At 42.3% G+C, this 26,990-nt stretch overlaps 1 protein-coding gene across 1 annotated transcript in view; it reads left to right on the top strand.

Moving 5' to 3' along the window:
• Positions 1 to 26,990, top strand: part of SNX9 (sorting nexin 9) — a 154,701-nt gene that overhangs the window by 75,762 nt on the left and 51,949 nt on the right. The window contains exons 3-8 of the mRNA XM_075862664.1: positions 8,085 to 8,159; positions 9,128 to 9,235; positions 18,084 to 18,237; positions 19,597 to 19,750; positions 25,320 to 25,404; positions 26,820 to 26,945. Of these exons, the coding sequence (XP_075718779.1) occupies positions 8,085 to 8,159; positions 9,128 to 9,235; positions 18,084 to 18,237; positions 19,597 to 19,750; positions 25,320 to 25,404; positions 26,820 to 26,945 (702 nt within the window). The remainder of the gene's footprint in view (positions 1 to 8,084; positions 8,160 to 9,127; positions 9,236 to 18,083; positions 18,238 to 19,596; positions 19,751 to 25,319; positions 25,405 to 26,819; positions 26,946 to 26,990) is intronic.

Genomic DNA, 26,990 nt, shown 5'->3' with positions numbered 1-26,990 from the left:
CTCCCACCAAGACACTTCCGAGTCCATGTCAAGGTTGTTTACAATTCCTGCGATCTTCGTTGTGTCATGTTCCAACTGAATGGTGGCTTGATGTTGGAAATCCTTCAGTTTCTCCACGACATTCTCTTCCTCACTGAAGTCTAGCAGGATCTTTCTCTGTTCAGAGTCGTCTGGAGTCTTACAGGGGTGTCTCGACTGATGTTGAGCCTCTTTTCAGGAGTCACCGGAGTTCTTCCCTTCTGATCCTCTACATCAATGCCTAGTACGGGATTAACAGTACAATATGCTCCTGGGAGGAGTATGCCTCGTCCGGTACAGTTAGTCTCGTGGATGGTATATGAAACATTCTGCATTTGATACCAATACCCTTTATCCATGTATTTGAACTTTGAAAAGGGTATTGGGTTGGCCTTCATTTCACAGGACCCCTCGGTATCCCAACACTGGTGTCTAAGCACCCGGTCATAATTATCTTGGCAGAGGATAGCACCCTCCTTCTTCCAACCTCCATCTGTATCAAACCGATTAGGTGGCTGCCCTCATAGGTCCGGATACACGAGGGGAGCTGTGGATGAGGGCACCATTTTGTGGTTCTTCACAATTCTCAGGTTTGTGGAACTATATCCCTGTCTTGCCAAACCCATTATCTTAAAATCAAGATATGGGTGTAATGCCAGGGTTACCCCCCCCCCCCCCCTGTCCAAACTTTCCTAAAGGAACACTCCAGTTAAACACAAAATAATCCGCCATACATTTCGCAAATACACCACTATCCAATGGCTGATTATGTAGTTATTTTCCTGGAGTGGCTTTCTTATTATGGATTATAAATACAGGCAACACCTATATAGTATAAATACATATTACTGATAACCAGGGATACACCACAATAGAATATTTGAAGGAACCACAAAATGAAAACAAACGGACAACTGGGGACAAACAGAACACAACATAAACAAACATCACACACCTAACACCTGACTGAACATGGCCAACTTACTAAACTCCTCCCTAGTTGTGGTTGGTCATTTAGACCTTTGAGCACGTGGCTCGTGCATAAGGCTGTAAGGAGACTCTTATGCCGCCATTTTGTCTAAACCGACCATTTTTTGTAACGTGGCCATTTTCTATTCCCATTTCGCTAGGCTTTCCATGGTTGCATATGCTGTGGCAGTTGCTAGAAATATGTCCCATCTGACCACATTTAAAACATTTAACAGGACCACATTTCTTATTACCCAAAGATTCGCTGTACTTCGCAATATGGCGGCACATGCAAAACATTTAACAGTACATGCTCTGCTGGACTTCAACCGGCATCTTTTAAAGTTCTGAATGGCTAGGGACGCACTTTTAAATATCGTACGCTTACATTTGTGTAACACTTTCATAACAGTGTTACCTTCAGGTTTCTGGATGGGATCACGATTTGGGACATCTGATCTATCACTCTTTCTACTTCCCCATTTTTGCCCTGTAGAGGGCAAACTTACAGTGGAATCAGGCCTTGATTTTTGTGAAAAAGACCAGGCTGGTAAAATTTTTGATAAGTCCTTTTATTATATTTGCATACTGGTTACCAATTGTGACCTAGCAGCAAGCTCATTATTTAACTTGGCAATGATCACATCCGTAGATGTCGCCTTATCCTTAAATGCATTGATCACAGCATAAGACTCCGTCAGCTGTGCATCCATATCATCACCATGATTTCTCAAAACTATTACCTCTGATTCCAGCATGCAAATTGTCTTATCTTTAACAATTTTACATTGGGCATTCTCTGCCAGTTGAGTCTGCAAAGCACAAACCTGCTTCACATTGTTGACACAACACTGGCAGTGAAAATTTGGGGAATCACTCTTCATTTCTGAGTTTTCAGGCTTCCTGATAAACACAAGTTTAGTGAGCATGTGGAGTCGTTTAGAGGCTTTATTAAAAACGCTCCTCTTGCTAATGCACATCTTATCACGTGTATAAGCCTCGTCCAGCAGAGTGGACCAGAGCATTCCAGTTGACTTGTTTGTTGTGGGTATTATTGGATTGAATGTACTGTTTTGGCCAGGTGTTTCAGTGTGGAGAAATCCATACTCCATGTTCCAGAAGTCATCTCAGTCTGCGTTGTCCTCCTTGTCCACTGCTGCTTTGAAAAGGTCCTTTTTCTTCCAGAACGCCTTTTTCCTATCAGCTGGACACCGACGTCGATACTTTTGCAAACATTTCTGTACCTGTTGCAAAAGAGCAGCACACCGCAAAGCAAAATAAAACACATTAATAACGTAAAAAAAAAAATTCGGTTCGCTGCTTCCAATTATATCCTGTATTAAGCCTTAAATAAAATTGTGTTAGGCGGGATTCACACGACAGGGTTTCCCGGCCGGGTGCCGGCCGTTCATAAATCGGCCGGCACCCGGCTGCATTAGGAATAATAGACCCCTAATGGAGCTATTCACACGACCGATCTTTTGACGGGCCGGGAAAACCGGCCGTCAAAAAATGGGACATGCCCTGTTTTCGGCCGGGTGGCCGGCCGCCCGGCTCCCATAGAAGTCTATGGGGCCGGGTAATACACGGCCATCACCGGAATGTGTCCCGCACTCTCTCTCCTCCTCCTCACTCTATGGGCCGGGGATTCCGCTACAGGAGAAGTGAATACACTGTCCATATATGGACACAGCGAAGTCACTCACTTCTGCAGCGGAATCCCCAACTCTATGGCCGGGGATGCCGCTGCAGGAGAAGTGAGTGACTACACTGTCCATATATGGACACAGTGACGTCACTCACTTCTGAAGCGGAATTCCCGACCTGTGGCAGGGAATTCCTCTCCAGGAGAAGTCAGTGGACATTGAAGTCAGTGATTTCTCCTGGAAGGGGGGGATGGGTGCAACCTACAGGGGGCTGTGTGGCATCACCTACAGGGGGCTGTGTGGCATCACCTACAGGGGACTTGGTGGCATCACCTACAGGGGACTTGGTGGCATCGCCTGCAGGGGGCTGGGTGGCATGGCCTACAGGGGGCTGGGTGGCATGGCCTACAGGGGGCTGGGTGGCATCACCTACAGGGGGCTGGGTGGCATTACCAACAGGGGGCTGGGTGGCATTACCAACAGGGGGCTGGGTGGCATTACCAACAGGGGGCTGGGTGGCATTACCAACAGGGGGCTCGGTGGCATTACCTACAGGGGGCTGGGTGGCATTCCCTACCAGGGGGGCTGTGGCATTATCTACAAAGGGCTGTGTGTGGCAAGAAATTTAAATGAAATTCATCCGATTAAAAAAACGGTCAGGGAAAAAAACGGCTGCAAATCGGGTCCAAATCGGCCGGTAAAAACGGCAACACGGCCCGGAACGGATGCAAACCGGCCGGGAAAATCGGCCAAAAATGGCCGATTTTTCCCGGCCGACACTCTGACCCTGTCGTGTGAATGAGGCCTTAATCGTCTGAACTTCAAAAGGTCTAGGCGCACAGTATAACCCAACATTACACTGTGTACGTACGTTACCTGTCCACGCCTCTCCGCCTATCTGTACTTCACGTTTTAACACAATGTTATTGTACAAAACACAAAAAAAAAATTGAAAACTGTTTTTGGGCTGGCTCGCCAATGTAAAAGGGGGTGGAGTGGTAGCAGGGTTCACCGGCTACTGTCACCCACTACTACTACCTCCTTTATATCAGGGTCACTAGGGTTATGCTTAGTTCCCCTACCTTTTTCTTATACCAACGTCCATATAATTGCTTTTGCTATTAATTAAGGGAATACGACCGTATAATAGAAATAAAGGTAGTATTTATTAATACAAAATAATCGCACCTGGATAAAATACACCAAACACAGTAAATCACAGTATAGTATCCGTGTATCCCAATACACATAATAATGTAATGTATTGAATACACTACACGTGGTACAGTATAAGGTATTACAAATCCTAATCTATACCACCACCCACTTACCTAAACATACATATAAGTTACGTTACAATACACACACTATTTGTCCTGCTTCCTCCTACAATAAGGGTTAACAAGGGATGTTGAAGATAAAGGGTTACCAGGGAATAGTCCGGTAAAGGGTTAACAATGGGATTGTGCAGGCAGATGGGAAAGAGTTAAGAAGGGATGTGTACCAGGGGATGTGCAGGTAGGTAAACGGTTAACTCAGGGGCACCAGCTCGTTGTGTAGGGGGGAGAAGCAAGTGTTAAATCAGGGAAATGCTGTAGAGTAGGGGAGAGAGGGTTAAAGTGTGGGGCTAGTACGGGGGTGAAAGGGTTGCTCATTGTCCAGGGGAGTGAAAGGGTTAAATGCAGCTGTTGCTGCGCTTGATACTTATCGCTTGTTGTCCAGGGGAGGAGGACGTTGCTGGAGCTAGAGTGATGAGCCGGGGAGCAGGAGAAGTCCATTGGCAGAGCCGGGGAGCAGGTAAGTAGAGCATTGTTGGTGGAGTGATGAGAGCAGGTCCCAGCTGTGCTCCTTGTCGGGGGAGTGGTGATGGAGGTAGGCTGCTCTGCTGAGCGTACCGACACAATGCCTATTTAAAACTTGTCGGTACGCTCCTAAATGGGGGCGAGTGGCGCTCACCCCCGGCTAACATGGGTGGGCATGGTGATAACACATCACCAGCCGACTCACGAGCGTCCGCGTGCAAAACCCAGAGAGAGCGGTTCAAATATGGAGACAGGAGATCAAAAGTAGTATTTCCTGTCTCCATCAGTTTAAAGCAAAACAGGACAATGATTGTCCTGCTTTGTTTTTAGGCCGTTTCTCATGACCAGGGCCATTTCTCTAGTGCAGTGAAGGGGTTAATGATAATGGCAATGAAGTGGTTATTGGTAATGTTCCTAGTGTTCTGGGACATTCCACTAGTTATTGATTGATTAAGTCCCAGTGACCTAGATTAACACACGGAAGCCACTAAAATACGTGTTTTTCGATCTGTAAAATGGAAAAGGTCGTGTGCATGATGCTTAACTTTGGTATAGTTTGGTGTCTCCCACACATCCCAAAACGCAGTGCTTGATCCAGTCAGTCTATATGCTTTTAAGTCGCAATATTGTGCACTACTACATTTATATGCCAGTATTGTGCCATCACTTCCTTTCTTTCTTTTGCCAGTTAAAATGATAGTCATGTGCTCCCTCTTATTCACAAAACGTAATATGCCGCACGTCACACCAGATAAAAATAGGATGTCATGTGCTTCACTTATACAATGACATCATTTCTTGACAAATCTTATCTTGGTAAGCTTTCACATAACTAGAAAGTTCACAGTCCAATAACTTTATTACTACCTCTTTAATGGATGAGATTACCTTCTTCTTTATATGTCTGAATCCATTGTATTAGGGGTTAAGCACTAGAATAACTAGATAGAGAATTATTTTAGAATGGTAACTCCTGTCCTACCAAGAAAATGTAAAGGGGCAGCTGTACATTGGTTACTCGGCTCTACTAAAAGACTCATTTCTAATATTTAGGGTGTGTTAACACGATATATGTTAGAGGCAGAAAAATACAAGACCGATTTCAAGAGAAATCCGCCTCTGAAACCAGGCATTTTTGGAGCTGTTTTTCAAAGCGTTTTTGATATTTGAAAGCATTTTTGAAGCGCATTTTATAGTGTCAATGGAAAATTACCTTGTGAAATGCTTCAAGAAGTGACATGTGACACTTCTTTTTTTTATGAGGTGTTTTTTGAATCCAGCAGAAATATGCTTTATATGAACATCAATGTGTATTTTTTATAAAAATCAACAAGAAACTGTTTGCAGGCGCATGGTTAAGTGGAAGAATGTATTCGGTAAAGAGAGCTTATAATTGGAATTGCTCAATGGAATATTTGACTGTTTTGCTAAATAATCTACAGTACTTATTTAATACTTGAACAAACCTCCTTAGTGGTTTAATTATTTTCCTGTGGTGCCTCCCTCGGTGGCAGGGCCGGCTCCAGGTTTATGTGGGCCCATGGGCAACACAGACTTAGTGGGCCCCTTTGCGGGCGAACTTACGGCGGCAGTAAAATGGCAGAAAACTTCACTTTGTGCCCCCACATAGATGTTAGGCCCTGTTTATGCCCCCATATGGAAGCTAGGCCCCAGTTTGAACCCCATAAATTTAGTGCCCCCAGTAGATAGTACCACACAGCCCCCTCCTCGCGGGTAATGCCACGCAGCCCCCTCCTCCCTTGTAGGGCCACACAGCCCTCCCGGTAGGGAGAGGCTTTTGGGCTCCCTCTAGGAGTGGAATCCCCATCCAGAGTATTACCTATGCTATGGCTGGGGTTTCCCATATATGGACCGTGTTGTCAGGGGCAACCCCAAAGCCATAGTCCCAGGCAGAGCACTACTAGCACTCTGCCTGGGACTCCTGCTCTGCTACTGATATCACTGCATATCATATATGGACAGTGATGTGAGGAGCAGAGCTGAAGTCCTGGACAGAGCGCTAGTAAAGGCTCTGCTCCAGTTCATCCGGCTCTGGGCAAGCCCCCGACATGTCAGAGGCAACCCCAGAGCCAAGGTCCTGGACAGAGCGCTACTAGCACTCTGCCTGGGACAATACTCTGCTCCTGACAACACTGTCCATATATAGACAGTGATGTCTGGGCTTCCCCAGTGCACTATTAGCACTCTTTATGGGAGTCTGTAGCGTAGTAAATTGCAGAGCGGGCAGATACCTCCCTGCTCTGCCATAGCGTTCAATAGTATCTGCGTCCTAAGCCACATTATCCTACTCCTGGAGGAGCCATGATGGCAGCGTCCGCCCCCGGCGGCCGAATGGGGCCCTCCATTAGGTGCTGATGCCGGCCCTGCTCTGTGGTATCCCCCATCACTTCCTAGTCTTCCTCTCCATCTCCCCAACCTTTCCAACATGTCCACAGATATATATCTATCTTTTTCTTTCCCAAATGCTATGACATTTTTTATTATAGGAACCAAATGTAAACCTCCGTGATATGTTTTAATTCTTAAGATATCTGGCACTTAAAGAGTACCTATCACCTGTAAAGGGGGACTTGTTTATTTAAAACGCTATTAGCCCCTTAAGAAATTAAACATTTTCTAAATATGTTATTAAAATAAAAGATACCTCCGTATATGACTTACTTTCACTATCCAAGTGACCAGACACGCCGCAGGAGTCGGGTCCCAAAGATCAGGGTATGGGTATCCCTGCATCCTCCCACAACCCTCAGGCATTTAGGCTCTGAATGCGCCTAAAAAGAGCTCTATTACTTATTAATAATAATATAGCATTTACCGATCAGTATGCATTAACACAGCAGTTATCGATCGGTAATTACTATCGCAATATAGTAAATAGACCTCTTTGAAACAGAACATGAGCTTTCGCAATAACCAGTGACATCTTGCATTCTGAGAGGATTGTGGGAAGATGCAGGGGTTACCGGGATACCGCTACCCAGAAGTTCGAGACCCAACTTTTGCTGGGAGATGTCATTTTTATAATGAATGTGAACTGTGGTATAATTTTAAATAATATATATTTAGTTTAATTTTTAATTTCATAAGGGGTTAATGGGTTTTCAAATACAATGGGTGCCCCAGTACGAGTGATGGCTTCTTTTTAAAGGGAACCTGTCACGTTGAAAACTCAGTGCAATCTGTGGACAGCACGTTATAGAGCAGGAGTAGGTGAGCAAGTTTGTGTATATTTATATAAGGAAAGATTCGAACATCTGCTCATTCTGGTGTTGGTAGTCCAGTGGTCTGTCCGACACCGTGATTTACAGTCTTCCCTGTATGAGTGTGAATACAGAGATAGCTGTCAATCAGTGACAGCTATCAAGGACCGCCCACTGGACTCTTATCCCCAGAATGAGCAGAGGTTTAAATGAATAAATGACAAATTATACTGAATCTTTTTGCTACAAAAATATCAACCTGCTCAGCATCCACTGCTCCATAGCATTCTGCCCGCAGATTGGTTTGCATTTTCAACGTGACAGATTCCCTTTAAAGCCGTGAATTTTCTCAATGCTGACGCATACAGCCATGTAGTAACTTTGTATGAAATTCACATGTAAGTCTGAGGTTTGTACACCAATTGCAGGACATTGGTGGAGGATGGATAGAAGCAAAGAATAACCAAGGTGAAAGAGGGCTGGTGCCATCAGATTATATTGAGGTAAGTGATATATTTTAGTCTCTCATTTTCTGCAAATATTTTAGAAACCAATCCCTGAAAACAGAAATCCCCAGGATTTATACTTCACAGTAAGGGTATGTTCACACGAGGGCGTCCGTTACGGCTGAAATTACGGGGATGTTTCAGCCTGAAAACATCCCCGTAATTTCAGCCGTAACGGCATGTGCAGACGCTTGAACGCCGCGTCCATTACGGCCGTAATTAGCGCTGCTATTCATTGGAGTCAATGAATAACGGCTCCAATTACGGCCAAAGAAGTGACAGGTCACTTCTTTGACGCGGGCGTCTATTTACGCGCCGTCATTTGACAGCGGCACGTAAATTTACGCCTCGTGTGAACAGACAAACGTCTGCCCATTGCTTTCAATGGGCAGATGTTTGTCAGCGCTATTGAGGCGCTATTTTCAGACGTAATTCGGGGCAAAAACGCCCGAATTACGTCCGTAAATAGGCCGTGTGAACATACCCTAATATTGCTCAGTCAACTTAACACCTTCTATAATCAATTTCTAGGATGCCTTAAAGTTTCTGGTTTAGGCTGGAAGGGGGGGGGGGGCTAGTCTAAGTGAAATACAAATGTAAAATGGTTAACAAAATTCAACAATATTTGTGCGGTTGCTCAGTACGTTTTCACCTATGGGCAATATTCTATGTGGCGCTGCAAATTTCATGCCATTTGTGAGTTGATTTTGGATGTGTAGCCCTCTATGATGTCCATGTACCCTAACAGGGCATATGAAAAGGGGTTGTCTTGATGAGACAACTCCTTTACCACTTTCAAATCTTTAATTCACTAAACAACCTAATCAAGTATGGCTTTTTGTAATATTGTTTAGTATTTTCACATAGGTATGGTAATTTATAGGTTGTTGGCTTGTTGGAAAAATAAATTATTATTTTTATTTTTTTTCCAATTAACTTTTTTTGTTTTTTTCATTTGTTTTTAGTTTACGTCGGATGATGCTCCTTCCAGTAATTCAACTGCAGATTTGGCCTTTTTGGATTCTCTTTCTGGAAGTACTGCTCAGAATGCTTCCACCAATAATGGTGAACAGGTGTGTTTGTAGCAAGAACCTTCTTGTGGCAGGTCATTTTCAGAAGGCCATTTCTAAGTTTCAAGATTCTGCAAGGATTTCATGTGCAGACAAAAACAATTTAGTTGTGTTTGAGGAGTAATAAATTACGTGTGCACCACTACACCAGAGCACCTTACTTGTGAGTCAATAACTTTTGCTGAAAGTAACAAATAGTATCATAGCTGGAAATGACAAAAGGCATGATCTCTGTATTATAACAAAAGTGTTAGTAAGTATATGTGATCATAGGGAAACCATGACAAAATTGCCATAGGCAAAGGACATACAGGGGCATGGTTACTTCTTACTAATGTTTTGGTCCCATCACCTTACGCAATTCTACTTTTGTCATTTGATGTGCATTTACAGTATAAGTGGTATGAAGTCCGTTTTTCTTCTATGAAATAAACAAAGTTTGGGTATGGATCCACTAACCCCTTAATACCGGACATATTTTGGGCCCCAGTGACACTATTTTATGCATGTGCTGTTTAAAGGGCTATACCACTTTAGCTCATGAAGGAAGTGATGTGTAGTGGGCTGACTTGGTGAGTATATAAGGTGTGCGATAGGCTGACTGAACACATATAGCACATTGTTGCCATGGGTAAAAGGGGCGACTTATCAGAGTTGCAAAAAGGGATGATAATTGGCTTTCGGACCAAGATTGGCTGTATTTCTCAAACCGCGCAGTTTGAACTGTTCATGTGCTGCTGCGGTGAAAGTGTATCGTGAGTGGACAAATGGCACCATTGGGAATAACCACATGCCATTGATGTGAGCCGTGAAAGCTGGCTATGAAGTGCGCGAGGGTCAAACGACACGCTACAGTGGAGCAGCTCACCGTGAAAATCAACCAGGGGGCTACCAGGCGTGTGTCTAAAACAGTTCAGCGAACCCTGCTGCGTATGGGGCTGATGGTCACTGCTCCTATGCTAACAAAGGTGCATCGAAAAGAAAGGATTCAATTTGCACGGCTGTATCGGAATTGGACCACCGATGATTTGCAAAGGGTTGCCTTCTCTGATGAGTCACATTTTTCTGCTTCATCGAACAAATGGACATTGGCGTGTCAGGGGAGAAACATCAGAGAACAAGCACCCTGCAGCCATTGCTGGAAGAACACAAGCAGGTGGCAGCAGCATGATGGTCTGTGGAGTTTTTTCACGGCATTCTCTGGGCCACTCATCCATGTGGAAGGCTCTGAACTGATTTGAGTATGAATTCATCATTGCAGATCACGTCCACACATACATGCTGTTTGTCTTTCCTGGGGCAGATGAAATCTTCTAGCAAGACAATGCGACATGTCACACGGCTAGAAATGTCCGACAGTGGTTAGAAGAGCACGACCAAGACTTCCAAGTACATCCCTGGCTTCCTAATTCGCTAGACTTGAATTGAGCATCTGTGGGACCACCTCGATCGTCTTGTTTGCTCTATGGATCCTTCCCCACGCACCCTCCAGCAAATGTGGGATGCACTGCAGTCAGCATGGCTCTAGATACCTGAGACCACCTACTAGGGTTGTCACGATACCAGAATTTGGACTCGATACCGATACTTTGTGTAGTATTGCGATACTTGATATCAAAACGATACTTTTGCCAACAATAAAAAAAAAAGTTCTTCCGTTTTCTGATGTGAGGCATGTGGAATTGATCTCACCCGTTTAACCCTTCAGATGCGCTGCTGAATAGCGTGCACCGCATCTGAGTGGTTTTGGAGAGAGGGAGGGAGCTCCCTCTCATCCCACTGACACCTGATCCCACTGATAAGATCGCCGAGTGTCTGTGTCTCCGATGGCAGCCGGGGGCCTAATAAAGGCCTAGCAGATGCCTGTCCGTTTTACACGGACAGGCATAATACGCCTGCAATACAGAAGTATTGCAGTGTATTATAAATGTGATCGTATTATCGCATAGTGAAGTCCCCCAGTCGGACTAGTAAAAAAGTGAAAAAAAAAGTTTAATAAAAAGTGAAAAAAAAAAGCGAAAACCCCACTTTTCCCCTTACAAACTGCTTTATTGTTAACAAACAAAATAAAGTAAAAAAGTTACACATATTTGGTATCGCCGCGTCCGTAACGACTCAGACTATAAACTTATTGCATCATTTAACCCGCACGGTGAATGTCGTAAAAAATTAAATAAAAAAACATGCAAAAATTGCTGTTTTCTTTGAATCCAGCCTTAAAAAAAATGTGATAAAAAGTCGCATCTACTCCAAAATGGTACCGATAAAAACTACAAGTCGTCCCGCAAAAATAAACGCCATCCTACAATTGCATCGGCGAAAAAATAAAAACATTACGGCTCTTCAAACATGGAGACACAAAAACAAATAATTTTGAAAAAAAAGTGTTTTCACTGTGTAAGGCATCATTTACATGACCGTGATATACGTCCGTGCGACGCGCGTGCTTTTCACGCAGGTCGCACGGACCTATACAAGTCTATGGGCCAGTGCAGACAGTCCGTGAGTTTTGCGCAGCGTGAGTCCGCTGCGTAAAACTCACGACATGTTCTATATTTCGCCGTTTTTCGCGCATACGCACCCATTGAAGTCAATGGGTGCGTGAAAACCACGCATGCCTCATGGAAGCACTTCCGTGCGAACTGCGTGATTCGCACAACAGCTGTCAAACTCTGAATATAAACAGAAAAGCACCACGTGCTTTTCTGTTTACAAACATCCAAATGGAGTGTCCTAATAATGGCGGCTGCGCGAAAATCACGCAGCCGCGCATCATACACTGAAGACACACGCAGCTGTTAAGTGCATTTTGCGCACGCAAAACGCGGCTTTTTTTGCGTGCGCAAAACGCACACGCTCGTGTAAATCAGGCCTAAAAGTAGTAAAACATAAAAAACTATACAAATTTGGTATCGTTGCAATCGCAACAACCCACTGAATAAAGGTGTTGTGTTTATATATACCACACGGTAAACGGCGTAGATTTAGGACGCTAAAAAGAGTGGCGAAATTTCAGGTTTTTTTCTATTCCCACCCCGAAAAAAAAGTTGGTAAAAGTTAATCAATAAATAATATGTACCTAAAAATGGTGCGATTAAAAAAATACTTGTCCCGCAAAAAAACAAGACCTTATATGGCTATGTCGACGCAAAAATAAAAAAGTTATAGCTCTAGGAATGCGACGATGGAAAAACGTAAAAAATGGCTTGGTCATTAAGGGGTTAAGACCCTAGCCTTGTGCAGTGCACATAGGTGGGCTGAGATTGAAAACATTGATATGGAATTAAAATGAACATAGGTGATAGTTTAAATGTCTGTGCAGAAAAAGAAAAATAATTTTAAAAAGTAGTTTTTCTGTTCTTATAGGCTTCTGACAAAGCTGGTTTCATTGCTACATTTGTAACCATGGCCCATGAAGACGACCTGTCTCCATATACCCTGTCGGGAAATATGGATCTCATAGAGGATGTAATTTCCTTGGGACCCGCTTCTATTAGCGAGTGCGGAGAGCAGCTCCGAAAGAGATCAATAATTGAATGAGCACCGTGTAATATTACAGATTCTGGCCGTTCTAAGGAAAAGGGTGCCGTTTTTTTTTTTAGAGTGAAACAACTGCATTAAATATATTTTATATTTTTTGAATAAAGAAACATTTAATAGTTTATTGGACTACACACATTAGTTAAGATTTAGATACGACCTACAGTTGACATTCATGATGGTGCCTATTCCTGGTAATTGTCCAAGTCATCACTAGCAAAATGGCTGCTTTAGCTTTGTGTTGATGCTAGGTGTGCCTTCAATAAGAATTTTAGGGGAACTTTTTGTAGGAACTTATAAAGAAAGTACTAAGGTTTAAAGACAAACTCAGCACATTACATAATGTAAGTTAGATTGATGGCCATTTATACGACATCGGGGGTGATCGGAAACATGCTTTATAGTTTTTTTGTGGTAATGTGAGGTCTACTTAAGAACCCTATGGTTTCGCTGACCAAATACTATAGGCCATTGTTCTTCGTGAAAGTCAACAAGATTGACGATTGATTGCTTTAACAATATTGCATTTTTCTTTTTTTTTTTGCTGCGGGAGTGCAGTTATCATGGGTGTCACATTTTAACAAATCGATGGTCAACTGTCACTTTGTCAGCATATTAAATAGATAAGAAAGTGACCGTTTTATCGGAAAATAATTCAAAAGTAACAACCAATATGGCTGCCCTTACTGTTATCTGAAGAGGGAAACTTTTTGTATAATGAACTCCATATCAAGCTCCATTGTTCTGAAGAATAATGTCTAGAAGTCTACTAATAGCTCTGCTATTATGTTCTTATCCGTACAGGCACAGTTAGCTTTAGATAACTGCGCTCAAACCTCAGCATTAGGTCAAGGTTGCCCTTCTACTTGTTGAATATGATAACAAAAATATGTCCCCTCTGAAAATATTTTGGCAGCCTGTCAGTGAAGGCTTTTGTGACTAGAGTTTAAACATTATAAATGGGCTAGAGCTGTCCAAGTTTTCTTTTTAAACTTTTTTTATTGGAGATTATTGAATAGCTCTTTTTTAAGGTCACCAATTAGGGCTTGCATATGGCAGAGCAATGTACAGGAAGATGTACAAAGGCACGCAGAGAACCAAACTATGGAGCTGTAGTCCGTCTCTGTACCGCGATATGGTGCTTTGTATGGCGCCGTATCACAGCGTTATTCTCGTCTAGTAAAGCTTTTAGTTACGAATACCTTCATAATACAGCGTAATAGGGAATCCGATAGAAAAATTCATACGAAGGTACATTAAGACCCTGTACACTTCTTTTTTTAACCCCTTCCCCCTGCTTGCATTCTGGGCCCTAATGACCAAGCCATTTTTTAAGTTTTTCCATCGAAAACTTTCGAAGAGCTATAACTTTTTTATTTTTGCGTCGACATAGCTGTATGAGGTCTTGTTTTTTGTGGGACAAATTGTATTTTTTAATAGCAACATTTTGGGGTACATATTATTTATTGATTAACTTTTATTAACTTTTTTTGGCGGGGGGATAGAAAAAAATCTGAAATTTCGCCAGTCTTTTTTGCGTCCTAAATCTACGCCGTTTACCGTGTGGTATAAATAACACAAACTTTATTCGACGGGTTGTTACGATTGCAATGTTACCACATTTATATCGTTTTTGTATGTTTTACTACTTTTACACAGTAAAAACACTTCTTTTTTTTTTTCAAAATTATTTGTTTTTGTGTCTCCATATTTGAAGAGCCATAACTTTTTTATTTTTTCGCCGATGCAGTTGTATGTGGACTTCTTTTTGCGGGGCGACTTGTAGTTTTTATTCGTACCATTTTGGAGTAGATGCGACTTTTTGATCACTTTTTATCAAATTTTTTTTTAAGTCAGGATTCACAGAAAACAGCAATTTTTCCATTGTTTTTTTATTTAATTTTTTACAGCGTTCACCATGCGGGTTAAATAATGTAATGGCTTTATAGTCGGGGTTGTTACGGACGCGGCGATACCAAATCGGTGTAACTTTTTTTATTTGTTTTGGTTTTTTTTAATAGTAAAGCATTTTGGGGAAAAAGTAGGTTTTTCATTTTTTTTTTCAAATTTTTTTATTAACTTTATTGAACTTTTTTTTTACTAGTCCCACTAGGGGACTTTATTACAAAAGCGATCGGGTGATCGCATATTACACTGCAATACTTTTGTATTGCAGTGTATTATGCCAGTCCGTGTAAAACGGACAGGCATCTGCTAGGACATGCCTCTGGCATAGCCTAGCAGGCATTCACTACAGGCAGACCTGGGGGCCTTTATTAGGCCCCCGGCTGCCATCGGAGATACAGACACTCGGCGAGACACAGACACTCTCCGGGTGTCAGTGGGATGAGAGGGAGCTCCCTCCCTCTCTCCAAAACCACTCCGATGCGGCACTCGCTATTGAGAGCCGCATCTGAGGGGTTAAACGGGGGAGATCGATACTAATCCCGATCTCACACGTTCGAGCAGGGATGCCCCCAGCCCTCAGCTACCTCTGGCAGCTGAGAGCAGGGAGATTTGACAGCTCCCGGCTCTGTTTATTCTGATGCAGCGCCGTGAAAAGGCTATTGCATCAGAATAAAGCCCACTAATGACCGCCGTGAAAAGGCCTATCGGCGGTCATTAAGGGGTTAAACATGTTTTTTCTACTTTCCAACTTTTTACAACCAGCCATGGAATTCCACGGCAAACAGGAACAGAAGGGAAAGGAGGGGGGAGGGGTGGAAAAAAAAAGGGGTGGAGAGGTTTAAGGTCCAGAAAGAGAAAAATCTCTTGGCCAATTAGGGGACATTCCGATGATGGCTCCAGGGAGCAGGTCATCCAGGGTGAGTCTAAGGGTATATGCACACACACTAATTACGTCCGTAATTGACGGACGTATTTCGGCCGCAAGTACCGGACCGAACACAGTGCAGGGAGCCGGGCTCCTAGCATCATACTTATGTACAATGCTAGGAGTCCCTGCCTTGCTGCAGGACAACTGTCCCGTACTGAAAACATGATTACAGTACGGGACAGTTGTCCTGCAGCGAGGCAGGGACTCCTAGCATCGTACATAAGTATGATGCTAGGAGCCCGGCTCCCTGCACTGTGTTCGGTCCGGTACTTGCGGCCGAAATGCGTCCGTCAATTACGGACGTAATTAGTGTGTGTGCACATACCCTTACTAGGGAGCCTGCAGAAATACAGGAGGGTGTGGTGTCTGCTTATTCTCAATGCACAGAATTCCAGACTACAGGGCTTCAGCTGCAGTTGTGTATTAAAGGCAGGCATTTAGCGGTAGCGAGCAGAAAAAAATTATGGAAATAAATGGAAGGAGGAAGAGTAATAGGGATATGAGGACGCGCAGACCATAAACACCCCAATGGTTCAAAGGGATAGACCGATGAGAAAAAAGTAAAACAATCACTTAGTGTGTATGATTATACCGGGCCACTATAGAGGATCATCACCAACTTACGTCCGTTCCAGGAACCAGACGGTGGGACTAAAACAATCTCTGGTCTTAATGTGTGTGTGGGGAGGATGTGGATTATGGGTTGCCAGGTCCCAAAGAAAGCACGTACTCTCTATTCTTTTTGGAGGGAGGCGTTCACCCTATCCATGCGTAATAGAAAGACCAACTTTTCTAAAAATAAACGGAGGTAAGAGACGCCTGGGCCCAGGCAGGTCTGCAGGATGGTTTTCCGGGCAGCAGTGGAAATGCAGAAAATGAGCCTCTTTTAGGGCCGGGAGACTGGAGGAGTGATGTCAGGCAGATGACCAAAAAGAGCCCAACTGGGGGTTAGGGGAATCTGTTGCTTAGTGTGTGTGGGTGAAAAGCAGTATCCTATTCCAGAATGACTGGGACGCTAGGCAGACCCATAAGCAGTGGTACAAGTTAGCCACATCTGCACCTGTAGCAAGCTGCGGTTGGGACATTTCCCATATGGAAGTTTTGTAGGGGAGAGATGTAGCCTTTATGTGCGATTTTCAGGAACTTTTCCTCGTAGTAAATAGCCGGTATGTATTTCAGTGCCTTGCCAAGAATGCGATGGATTAAATCAGGTGTAAACTCAGTCATGAGAAGTCCACCGCCCCAATCCCGAGTTGAGTGTCTGATAATCAACCTGTTTCCGGACTAGCGAGTAGTAAGTGAAGATTTGTTTCCGGGATTCAGTCAAGGTGACAAGCCGACGACAAAAATTGTCGACCCAGTCCTCCTCCGAAATGGAGCGCAACACACCAATGATATAGCTTTGTACCTGCAAGAAGTGATGGAAATGTGGGCGTATGAATTAATGTTTAACGCAAGCTTGAGAGAACGAGAGCGCTTTATGCGTGGAAATGTCCACCAAATCCCCCACCTTAAAATGCCCTGCGACATCCACCGATGGAAAATCGGGTGTGCCCTGCCCACATGGAAATTGTAATTATGACAAAACGGGAGATAAAGGGAGGTTTGGGCTGAAAGATTAAGGTGGCGCCTGATCATGACCTACGTTTTCCCGACAGAGAAGCAACGGGTTGTCCCTAAGGGTATGTTCACGCGGCCTATTTTTGGCCCTTTTTCGGGCAATAAACGCCCGAAAAATGGCCTGAAAAATCGGAAGCAGAATGCCTCCAAACATCTGCCCATTGATTTAAATGGGAAAAACGGCGTTCTGTTCCGACGGGCTGCTTTTTTACGCGGCCATTATAAAAAACGGCCACGTAAAAAAACGGCTGCGAAAAAGAAGTGCAGGTCAATTCTTGGGCCGTTTTTGGAGTCGTTTTTCATATACTCTATTGAAAACATCTCCAAAAAACGGAAGTAAAAAATGCAGCAAAAATCGCGTGTGGCTTAAAAAACGTCTGAAAATCAGGAGCTGTTTTCCCTAGACTAATCTTTTTAGTAGCTGAAATTGATTTTCAATCGGAAATGCATTAAATGTTTGTTTGTTTTTTCATTCCAAATGCATGGAATTATAGAAGAAAAATAAAATTGATGACAAATATAACTTTGTTTTCGTCACATTTGATTATATGACCTTTTTTCACTTGATTTCAGTCTCCTTTTGGAAAATGTACCCAAGATTTCATATAAGTTTTTCTTTGTCACTTTCCCATAAAACAACTACTGACCTGGCAAAAACTCCCATCACTTAATCAGGGTTGTTTCTTGGTGACCTTCATAGTGACCTCCATCACCTGCCCACTAATGAGGGCAGATCATTGCTCCCTAATAACTGGATAATTATTATAGTTGCAAGTTTATTTTTATGTTTTTATAGCTGATACTGCACTATTCTGTTTGTTTATCAGAAAATGATCATGCTGTTCAATTATTAAGGTGCAAGCTACAAACGACCCTTGGTCAAGCTGGAATCCACCTATGCCTTCTGCAACCGAAAATTCAGGTGATCCTTGGGGTTCAAGCCAGAAAAATTCCACATCAAACAACTGGGATTCTGCATTTGGTCATCCACAGGCATACCAGGGTCCAGGTGAGATAAACATGATACTGATGTGAATCTGTAATTCTAATGTGCATCCAACTAATAACAGTGTTTTAGGAAATTGCTTATAAATTAAAATTCATAGAACAATGGCCTTTTTTTGTTCTTTTAATATGTTTCCAAAATCCTATTTCACAATTACTTCTACTACAGTGGTCTCTGACCTGTGGCTCTCCAGCAGTTGCACAACTACCACTTCCAGCATGTTGGGTATTGTAGCATTGCAACAAGTTGGAGAGTACGGCTCTACTGGATAAAATGAACATGAACTACGCAGTGCATAAGAAACATGTCTGTAAAGAATAGAACATGAGAAATTGCTCTTTTGTGTCCAAATGAGAGAATACTTATGTCAGATCTGCAAAATAATTCCTTTTTTTAGTTGTGGGAAGTATTTTCTAGTAGCAAAGAAATGAAAAAATATGCAAATACTTTTCTTTCAAGAAATTCCATTCTGTTATTTAGCTTACAGGTCCATTTCCTTATACTATAGGTCCATTGTGGGTCTTAAATGGATGCAGACCGTCAGTACCCCATGTTTTGATTTCAACATGCCCTATCCTTAGTGCTCCTGGGTGATAAACTGCTCCCAAATGTTTCTGGCTGCGGCTAATGTCCCTCTCCACATTCAAATTTACATGCATGCTAACCCTAGGGGGAGAGAGTTTTTGGCCGACCGTTCCATAAGTTAGATAATTGGAAGATGTGCCATATTAGAGTTAAAAGAATTGTCCTGGTGTGAAATCCCACAACTTCTGTAACTGTATTCAAAATATTCTCTACATTCCTCCTTAAATCAAAAATAGTGACTTACTCCTACCCCTTGTTTCATTAATGGGTCTAGCCGGGTAAAACCCAAAACAGAAACACCCTACTCTCACTCCCATACTTTCTCTGCTTGTAGTCATTCCATAGGAACTTTCATTGTCTACGCCCAGGGGGTAAATTTCTGATGATGATGATCACACAGGTACTCGACTTGTTGGAAGACACCGCTCTGATACACCTACTGTAACTGTAACCATTCCTGCACCTTGTGTCCATCACTTTACCAGGACAGATTTTTATCCACTGGAAGTAAACAGTGATTATTCTTATGTATTGACTGCAAGCAGAGATCTTGAAAACCGCAAAGAATTGATACAGAAAGTATTTTGAAACTATGTATTACTTTACAATGACTTGTTTGAATAACTTTTTTCTTCTTCTCCCCAACCATATTCCTGTAGCTCCTTTATCATGTTGTCGAAATACAAAATTATTTTGCCTAAATATGAGTATTATGTGAATGATACGAAATTCCCATGCTTTTATTATATTATAATTTTGATATTTTTTTTTTTTTAGGAGCTGTTGATGATGATGAGTGGGATGATGAATGGGATGACCCAAAATCCTCTCCCCCAGGTTACCTTGGGTACAAAGATTCGGAGACCTCAGATGCAGGGGCAGCCCAAAGAGGAGCAGGGAAGCAAAGCTCTATGAAGATACCTCTTAACAAGTACATAATATTTAATATTTGTACTAGATACTGATTTAATATTGATAAATATCATTTTTACCAATATGACAAATAGAACTGATGTGTGTCTAATAAGAACCAGGAAAAAGTGACATTTCTAATTGTATTATTAGTAATAGATCATTTAGAATCGCACACTGTTTGCTGGGCAACTTTTGTGATATTGCTTAGCAAAAGTCACTGCAGTGTCACTCCCTGTTCAGCAGCGGGACATGTGCACCATAAACAGGTAAATGGTCACTTGAGTGTGTACGCATTGGTTAAACATACTTATTATGTCGGCTTTAACCGATTGGAGACGCAGCCATTTTTCATTTTTTTTCCCATTCTCGCTTTTTTTTCTCCCCATCTTCCAAAAGCCATTCCTCTTTTTTCTTCTTCCTTCTTCCTTTTTTTTTTTTTTCCATCGATATAGCTGTATGAGGGCTTGTTTTTTGCGGGACGAGTTGTTGTTTTTACAGGGAAGCTGGGAAAAAATAATTTGTGGGTGGAATTTTTTTGTGGGAGATGATTCTGCCATTTTAATTATTTTATACCTCTGGCTTCCTCTGGTTTCCGTTTGTGTCTGTTCAGGGTCCCGTTCTGACGGAAAGCTCAGACGGAACGTCAGAACGGGACCCCAACAAGGATGTGAACAGAGCCTTAATTACCAACCAAAACTTGATGGCAATAAACGGGGCACCAATACTTATATTACATTAACATTCCTGAGTAGGCAATTTGCATATAGAAGAACATGACATCAATGTACAAAAGTCACGATTAACCCCTTCCCGCTGCAGTCCTTTTTCAGGTTTTTCATTTTAGTTTTTTCCTCCCCACCGTCGATATAGTCCTATGAGGGCTGGATTTTTGCGGGACGAGTTGTAGTATTTCCTAGCACCATTTATTATGCCATATAATGTACTAGGAAAGGGGGAAAAAAAAATTGTGGGGTAGAAAATGAAAAAAACAGCGATTCCCCCATTGTTTTTTGCGCGTTGTTTTTACGGAATTCACTGTGCAATTAAAACAACATGTTAACTTTATTCTATGGGTCAATACAATTACGGCGATACCAAATCTATATAGTTTTTTTTCTATATTTTTACTACTTTTACAAGTAAAATCCTAAGTGTAAAAAATAAAATTTTCTTTTGTGACGTCAAATTCCGAGAGCCATAACCTTTTTATTTTTCCGTTGATTAAGTGGTATGAGGGCTTATTTTTTGCTGGCTAAGCTGTAGTTTCTAATGATACCATTTTGGGGTACATGCGACGTTTTGATCACTTTTAAACATTAAATTTTTTTTACGGCGTACACCGTGCGGGTTAAATAATGATCTATTGTAATAGTTCAGACTTTTACGGACGCGGCGATACCAATTATGTTTATTTATTTTTTTACTATGCTCTAGGGGGGAAATGGGAAAAGGTTTTTTTTTTGAAACTTTTAACTTTTTATTTTTTTTACATAAAAAAAACACTATTTTACTCATTTTTACTTTTTTTTATTAGTCCCCCTAGGGGACTTCAACCAGCGATCGTTAGATCGCTTGCATAATATACTGCAATACTAATGTATTGCAGTATATCGTGATTCTGACAGGCTTCTAGTAAGCCCTGCCGGAGGCAGCGCTTAATAGGAGCACAAAGATGGCCCCAGGCAGCCATAGCAACCATCGCCCCGCCCCCCCCGCTCGATTGCGTGATGACCTGTTAGAGAGGGTCGCCCCCTCTTTCTAACAATTTAAATGTTGCAGTCGCTATTGACTGCGGCATTTAACTAAACGAGCGGGATCGTGCTCCAGCACGCTCCATACTTCCCCCTACCCGACTTTGGCGTATGGATACGTCAAATGTCGGGAAGGGGTTAAATAAGACGAAGGTGGCCGTATTTATTGCCCAAAAAGGAAACAGTCGCACTCCGTTTGACCTAGTGCTCCATTCATCCCAAATTGTTCCCATCCCAGCGTTTTAATATAAGTATGAATTAGACTGCAGTGTCTGAGGTCTCCAACCACCTAGACTAAATCTTTCCAAATTTGTCAGGGCATTTCCTGTTGAGATACAATTTTTGATACATAGGTACATATTCATTTACTAGCTGCATCCAGTGTACCAAACTCTGTCACGTCGTGGCTTTCCAAGGCATATTCATAAACTTTCTAGCACAAAACAGAACAAAGCAAAAACATATTTTATCATAATGGTCCTGTATAACCTCATTCATAATGCCTAAGAGGCACACATGGGTGGGGGCCTAGAGAATTCAAAGTGAACATGAAGGAACTCCAATACCTCAGACCAAAAGGGCAAAATCTTAGAACATAGCCATATACAATGGAGGTATGTGCCAACATCGGATTGACACCTAAAGCCTCTATCCAAAACGGGCTCCAATTCTCTGTTATCTGACCGCTGTATAGTAGATCCGGTGTATAAAATGAGACTGTATCAGAAAGTCTCTTGCACTTATAATAGAATCAAATAATGAGAGATAGTGAAAGAAGGCCTTTCTCGAGACTCCAAACCGCTCCTCAAGCTCAGAAAAGGATACAAAACCACTATCTTTATATATGTATAAATGTATAATTGACCCAGAAACCTGACCCCCGCCCCAGTCCATATGGCCACACCCGGCAGAGACTCAAGGTTAGACAACCAGGGATTGCTCCATAATGGAGTTCTAGGGGAGTATGACTATATATGTTATATTTAGAGATAGGGGACCAGGATGTTCTCTTCTCTGTGTGCTGTGTATGGCAGACATGATAGTGGTTAGGCCCCACCCACCAGCTCAGAAAACTGAGAATTAAAGATAGAGTGGAAAACTGTTAAAAAATGCACAATACAAGTAAATATCATGATCAAAAATAGTGTTATTCTTCACGTACACACATATGAAAGCATATACTAGAAAAAGTCATCAGAAAAGTTCGTTACGCTTTAACTGTGAATTGTTTTACAATGTGTTCACTGCACATGCCTAATACTTGCTTATGTTCATTATACATATATTTTTTCTTGTGTAACCCTCCCTACGTACATAAATGGTCACTATGGGCAACATTTTAAGACCCTATTCACACGACAGAGGTTCCCGGCCGTGTGACGGCTGTTGTATGAACAATAGACCCTAAATGGGGCCGTGAAAAACTGGGGCGTGCTCTATTTTCGGGCGATCTCCCGGCTCCCATAGAAGTCGATGGGGCCATGTAAAGAACGGCTGTCACTCTGATGTGATCCGACACACGGCCGTTTTTTCTGCCGCTCGTTCGCTCTCTTCTCCTCCCCACATGCACTTCACACTGTGAGGAGGAGGGTATTTGTTTGCTCCCTGTAGGAGCAGAATCCCCAATCCCCGGCAACCGCTTTGACGAAGCTGTGGCCGGGGATTCCGCTCCAGGAGAAGTCCCTAACTTCACTGTCTATATATTGACAATGACGGCAGGGACTTCTCCTGGCGCGTTCCCCTACTCCTGAAACGGAATTCCCGGCGCTGACTTCACTCTCCATATATGAACATTGAAGTTAGGGACTTCTCCTGGAACAATCCCCTACAGTGGCACTATCTGCAGGAAGGTAGGGGGGTGCCATCTATGGTGGATGCTATGTAAATGGGTGCTGTGTAGAACTACCTACAGGGGGGCTGTGTGGCATTACCAACAGGGGGCTGTGTGGCATTACCAACAAGGGGGCTGTGTGGCATTACCTACAGGGCGGGCTGTGTGGCATTACCTACAGGGCGGGCTGTGTGGCATTACCTACGGGGGGGCTGTGTGGCATTACCTACGGGGGGGCTGTGTGGCATTACCTACGGGGGGCTGTGTGGCACTACCTACAGGGGGGGCTGTGTGGCACTACCTACAGGGGGGGCTGTGTGGCACTACCTACAGGAGGGGGCTGTGTGACATTGCCTACAGTGGGGCTGTGTGGCATTACCTACAGGGGGCCATGGCAGTATCTGAAGAGGGCAGTATGTGGCATTATCTAGAGAGAAATGTGTGGCAAAAAATTTACAAATTAAATTCATCCGTTTTTAAGACGGACAGGTAAAAAACGGATGCAAAACGACCGAAAAAAACGAACGTTTTTTTCGGCCGACACTCTATTCACATGAAAGGGTCCAACAGACACCTTTTGATATTCCAAATTGCAGAATTACAGTCCGCTTTTAAATTGGCTGTATGTTTCTATGTTTTCCTTCACACACTAAAACACAAATTCTACACAGATGTTATATTACACCGACTAGGCTACTCCATATGTGCAGAGCATCTAGCTCAAATTGCCTTCGATGCTGCCAAGAACAGGCTTATTTTGAACACATGATTTGGTTGTGTCCAGTCATAGCACACTTTTGGAGAGAAGTAACAAACCTGCTCTCCTCGATTCTGAACAGATTGGTTCCTTGTGAACCTGGACTATGTTTATTAGGGCTGATTACATTTGATGTCTGGTCCCACTATGAGGGAGTTTTTCTCCGTGAAGCCTTGTTCTTAACCAGGTAAGCGATAAGCATTCGTTGGATGGGTGAACTCTCTCCGGGGATTTCCCAGTGGAAAAAAATTATCAATTCTATAGTCCCATGTGAAAATTTGGTGTATAAACCCAGAGGATGTCAACATAAGTTTATGAAAGTCTGTGGAGGTTGGTGCTCATCTTCTCATACCTCCTTTAGCGTGGGCGACCTTCGAGCTTCCTTACCACAAAACGCATTGTGTGATTTATTGACTTCCGATTATGTACCATATCCTGTTCTCCTTCTGATTCATGCATTGCTTCATGCTGGATTCTTTCGTTTCATTATTTTTTTTAATTTATTTTGTCATCTGTTTTATATAATTTATATATTTTCATGTACCTTTTCCCGCCTGCGTGCAGTGACCTTGTTTGTTCTACTTTGGATTATTCCTCTTTATCTATGTGACACTCTTGGCTAAAATGTGACGTGTGTTGGAGCAGGACTGTTTTTGTTTTTGTCGCAGGTTTCTGTATATTAGTATGGCTTTTTGTATCCTCTGCAATGTCTATTATGATTGTCATTTGTATATTGTATACAATAAACAGAGTTTAAAATTCTAATCTTTAAAACATTATCAACATGCTTATGTACATTTTAGGCTTCGTTCACATCTGCGTTGGGACTCCTTTCATGGGTTCCGTCAGGGAAACCCATGAATGGCATCCAAATGGAAACCATAGGTTTCTGTTTGCATCACCATTGATTTCAATGGTGATGGATCTGGTGCAAATGGTTTCCGTTTGTCACCGTTGTGTAAGGGTTTCATAGTTTTGACAGTCGTCTACAGTAATGATTCCGTCAAAACGATGGAACCCTTACACAACGGTGAGAAATGGAAACCATTTGCACCGGATCAGTCACCATTGAAATCGATAGTGATGCAACGGAAACCTATGGTTTCTGTTTGTTTCAGTTTGTATTCCGTTCATGGATCCCCCTGACGGAAATCTCAGACGGAACCGATGTACAAAGTCCCGACGAAGATGTGAACAAAGCCTTAGCACTGACACCATTCTTACATGTTTTGTTTTCATTTGTTAGATTTCCTGGTTTTGGAAAGTCTGGTATTGAACAGTTTCTGTTATCCAAACAGACCACGAAACCAAAAGAAAAAATCTCCATAATTGTAAGTTTTTCTCTACTAGTGTGTTCTGCTGCTAAAGGTTAAAAGTTTAAGGCAAGGTTCCTACGTAGCGCAATCGCTGTGGAATTTTCTGTTCGCAAATTCCGCAGCATTTACAGTAGCCGCAAAGTGGATGAGATTTGGAAAATCCCATGCCCACGCTGCGAAAAAAAAATCCAGTGAAAACAATAAGAAATTGATCTGTGGTGCGGAATTTAAATCTGCAGCATGTCAATTTATGCTGCGTTTTCGTTGATTTTCTGTTGCAGGTGTTCCCATTTTAATTTTTTCTACTTTCTTCAGCGGAAATTCCGGCCCAAAAAATGTGCCATGACATGGTGCAGTTTTTCAGATGCTCCGTGTTCCAGGCCGATACGTGGCGTGGTTTTTATACAGGGTATCCGACCTGTGGGAACCCGGCCTAAACGTCCCTTAACAGTTGGCAGTTTTGTCTCAGTTTTGTATAGCCGCAGTGTTTTTTTGCCACTGTGTGATATTCCCAGGGAAAAAAAACGACACAATACTGACTGGTGTACAAGCAACCTTAAATTCTTCAAACTAGAAGGCATATTATATCTTGACTGTGCACATGTGATCTACATTTGGTGAAAATTATAGGACTTCGAGTCGGGTGTAATTTATATGTGCAGTTTTTTTGGGCATAAGTATTGCAAAATCACAGCCGAAAAACACTGTGGTTAAATTATTATTTATTTTTTTTCTAATAACCGACCATTGCATCACTTTATTTTATTTTTTTTTTTTTTAAATGACGTTTTGCAATACTTACTCCAAAAATATCAGTTTCTTGATTGGCGGGCCAGTTTTAGCCTTGAGGACATGAAAAGGTTTTTTTACCTTGCCACTTTGCATAACTTTTTTTCAATTCTGCTTGATGTAGCTGTATAAGGCTTTGTTTTTTTACTTGTATTCTATTTATGTGCCATCTTTTGGCACATCAACTTTAGAATTTTTACTTTTTTATTATAGAAAAAAAGCAAATCTGCTTCAGTTTTTATAATTTTTTTTAAAATTAATTAAAAAAAACATGATGTTAGAAATGTATTGTACAGGTTGTTACGGTGGTGCAGATTTCACCCTATGCGTTGCACTACAATTCTGCATCAGAATTGACATGTAAATAAAAAAAATCTGCAGCTCACCCTCAATTCCGTGCAGATGTTTTCATTTACATGTAGAGGGGTTTTTTATAACTCCATCCTCCTGTATTCTACTGTAAATTGCTGCAGAGTTTTAGTGCCAAATCCGCACTAAACATCTGCAGCATGTTAATTCCCCCTAACCGTGCATTGATTTGCCACACTATTACTGCCTAATGTGAATGCACCCTTAACACTATTCTTTTTAAGAATGTTACTAAAATTTAAAACCTGATTAACATGGCATGGCTTTTCCAGATGGGAGATTATGGGCCAATGTGGGTCTACCCAACTTCAACGTTTGACTGTGTTGTAGCTGATCCACGTAAGGGAACCAAAATGTACGGTCTGAAGAGTTATATAGAATATCAGCTAACACCAACGGTAAGTAAGCTGCATCTTGCAAGATAATAAACTGACATTTTTCGC

The sequence above is a fragment of the Rhinoderma darwinii genome, chromosome 4 (assembly GCF_050947455.1).
Source record: "Rhinoderma darwinii isolate aRhiDar2 chromosome 4, aRhiDar2.hap1, whole genome shotgun sequence".
In the NCBI taxonomy this organism is placed as follows: domain Eukaryota; kingdom Metazoa; phylum Chordata; class Amphibia; order Anura; family Rhinodermatidae; genus Rhinoderma; species Rhinoderma darwinii.
Note: the sequence above shows the minus strand (reverse complement) of the source record. Positions and strands in the feature narration are given on the sequence as shown.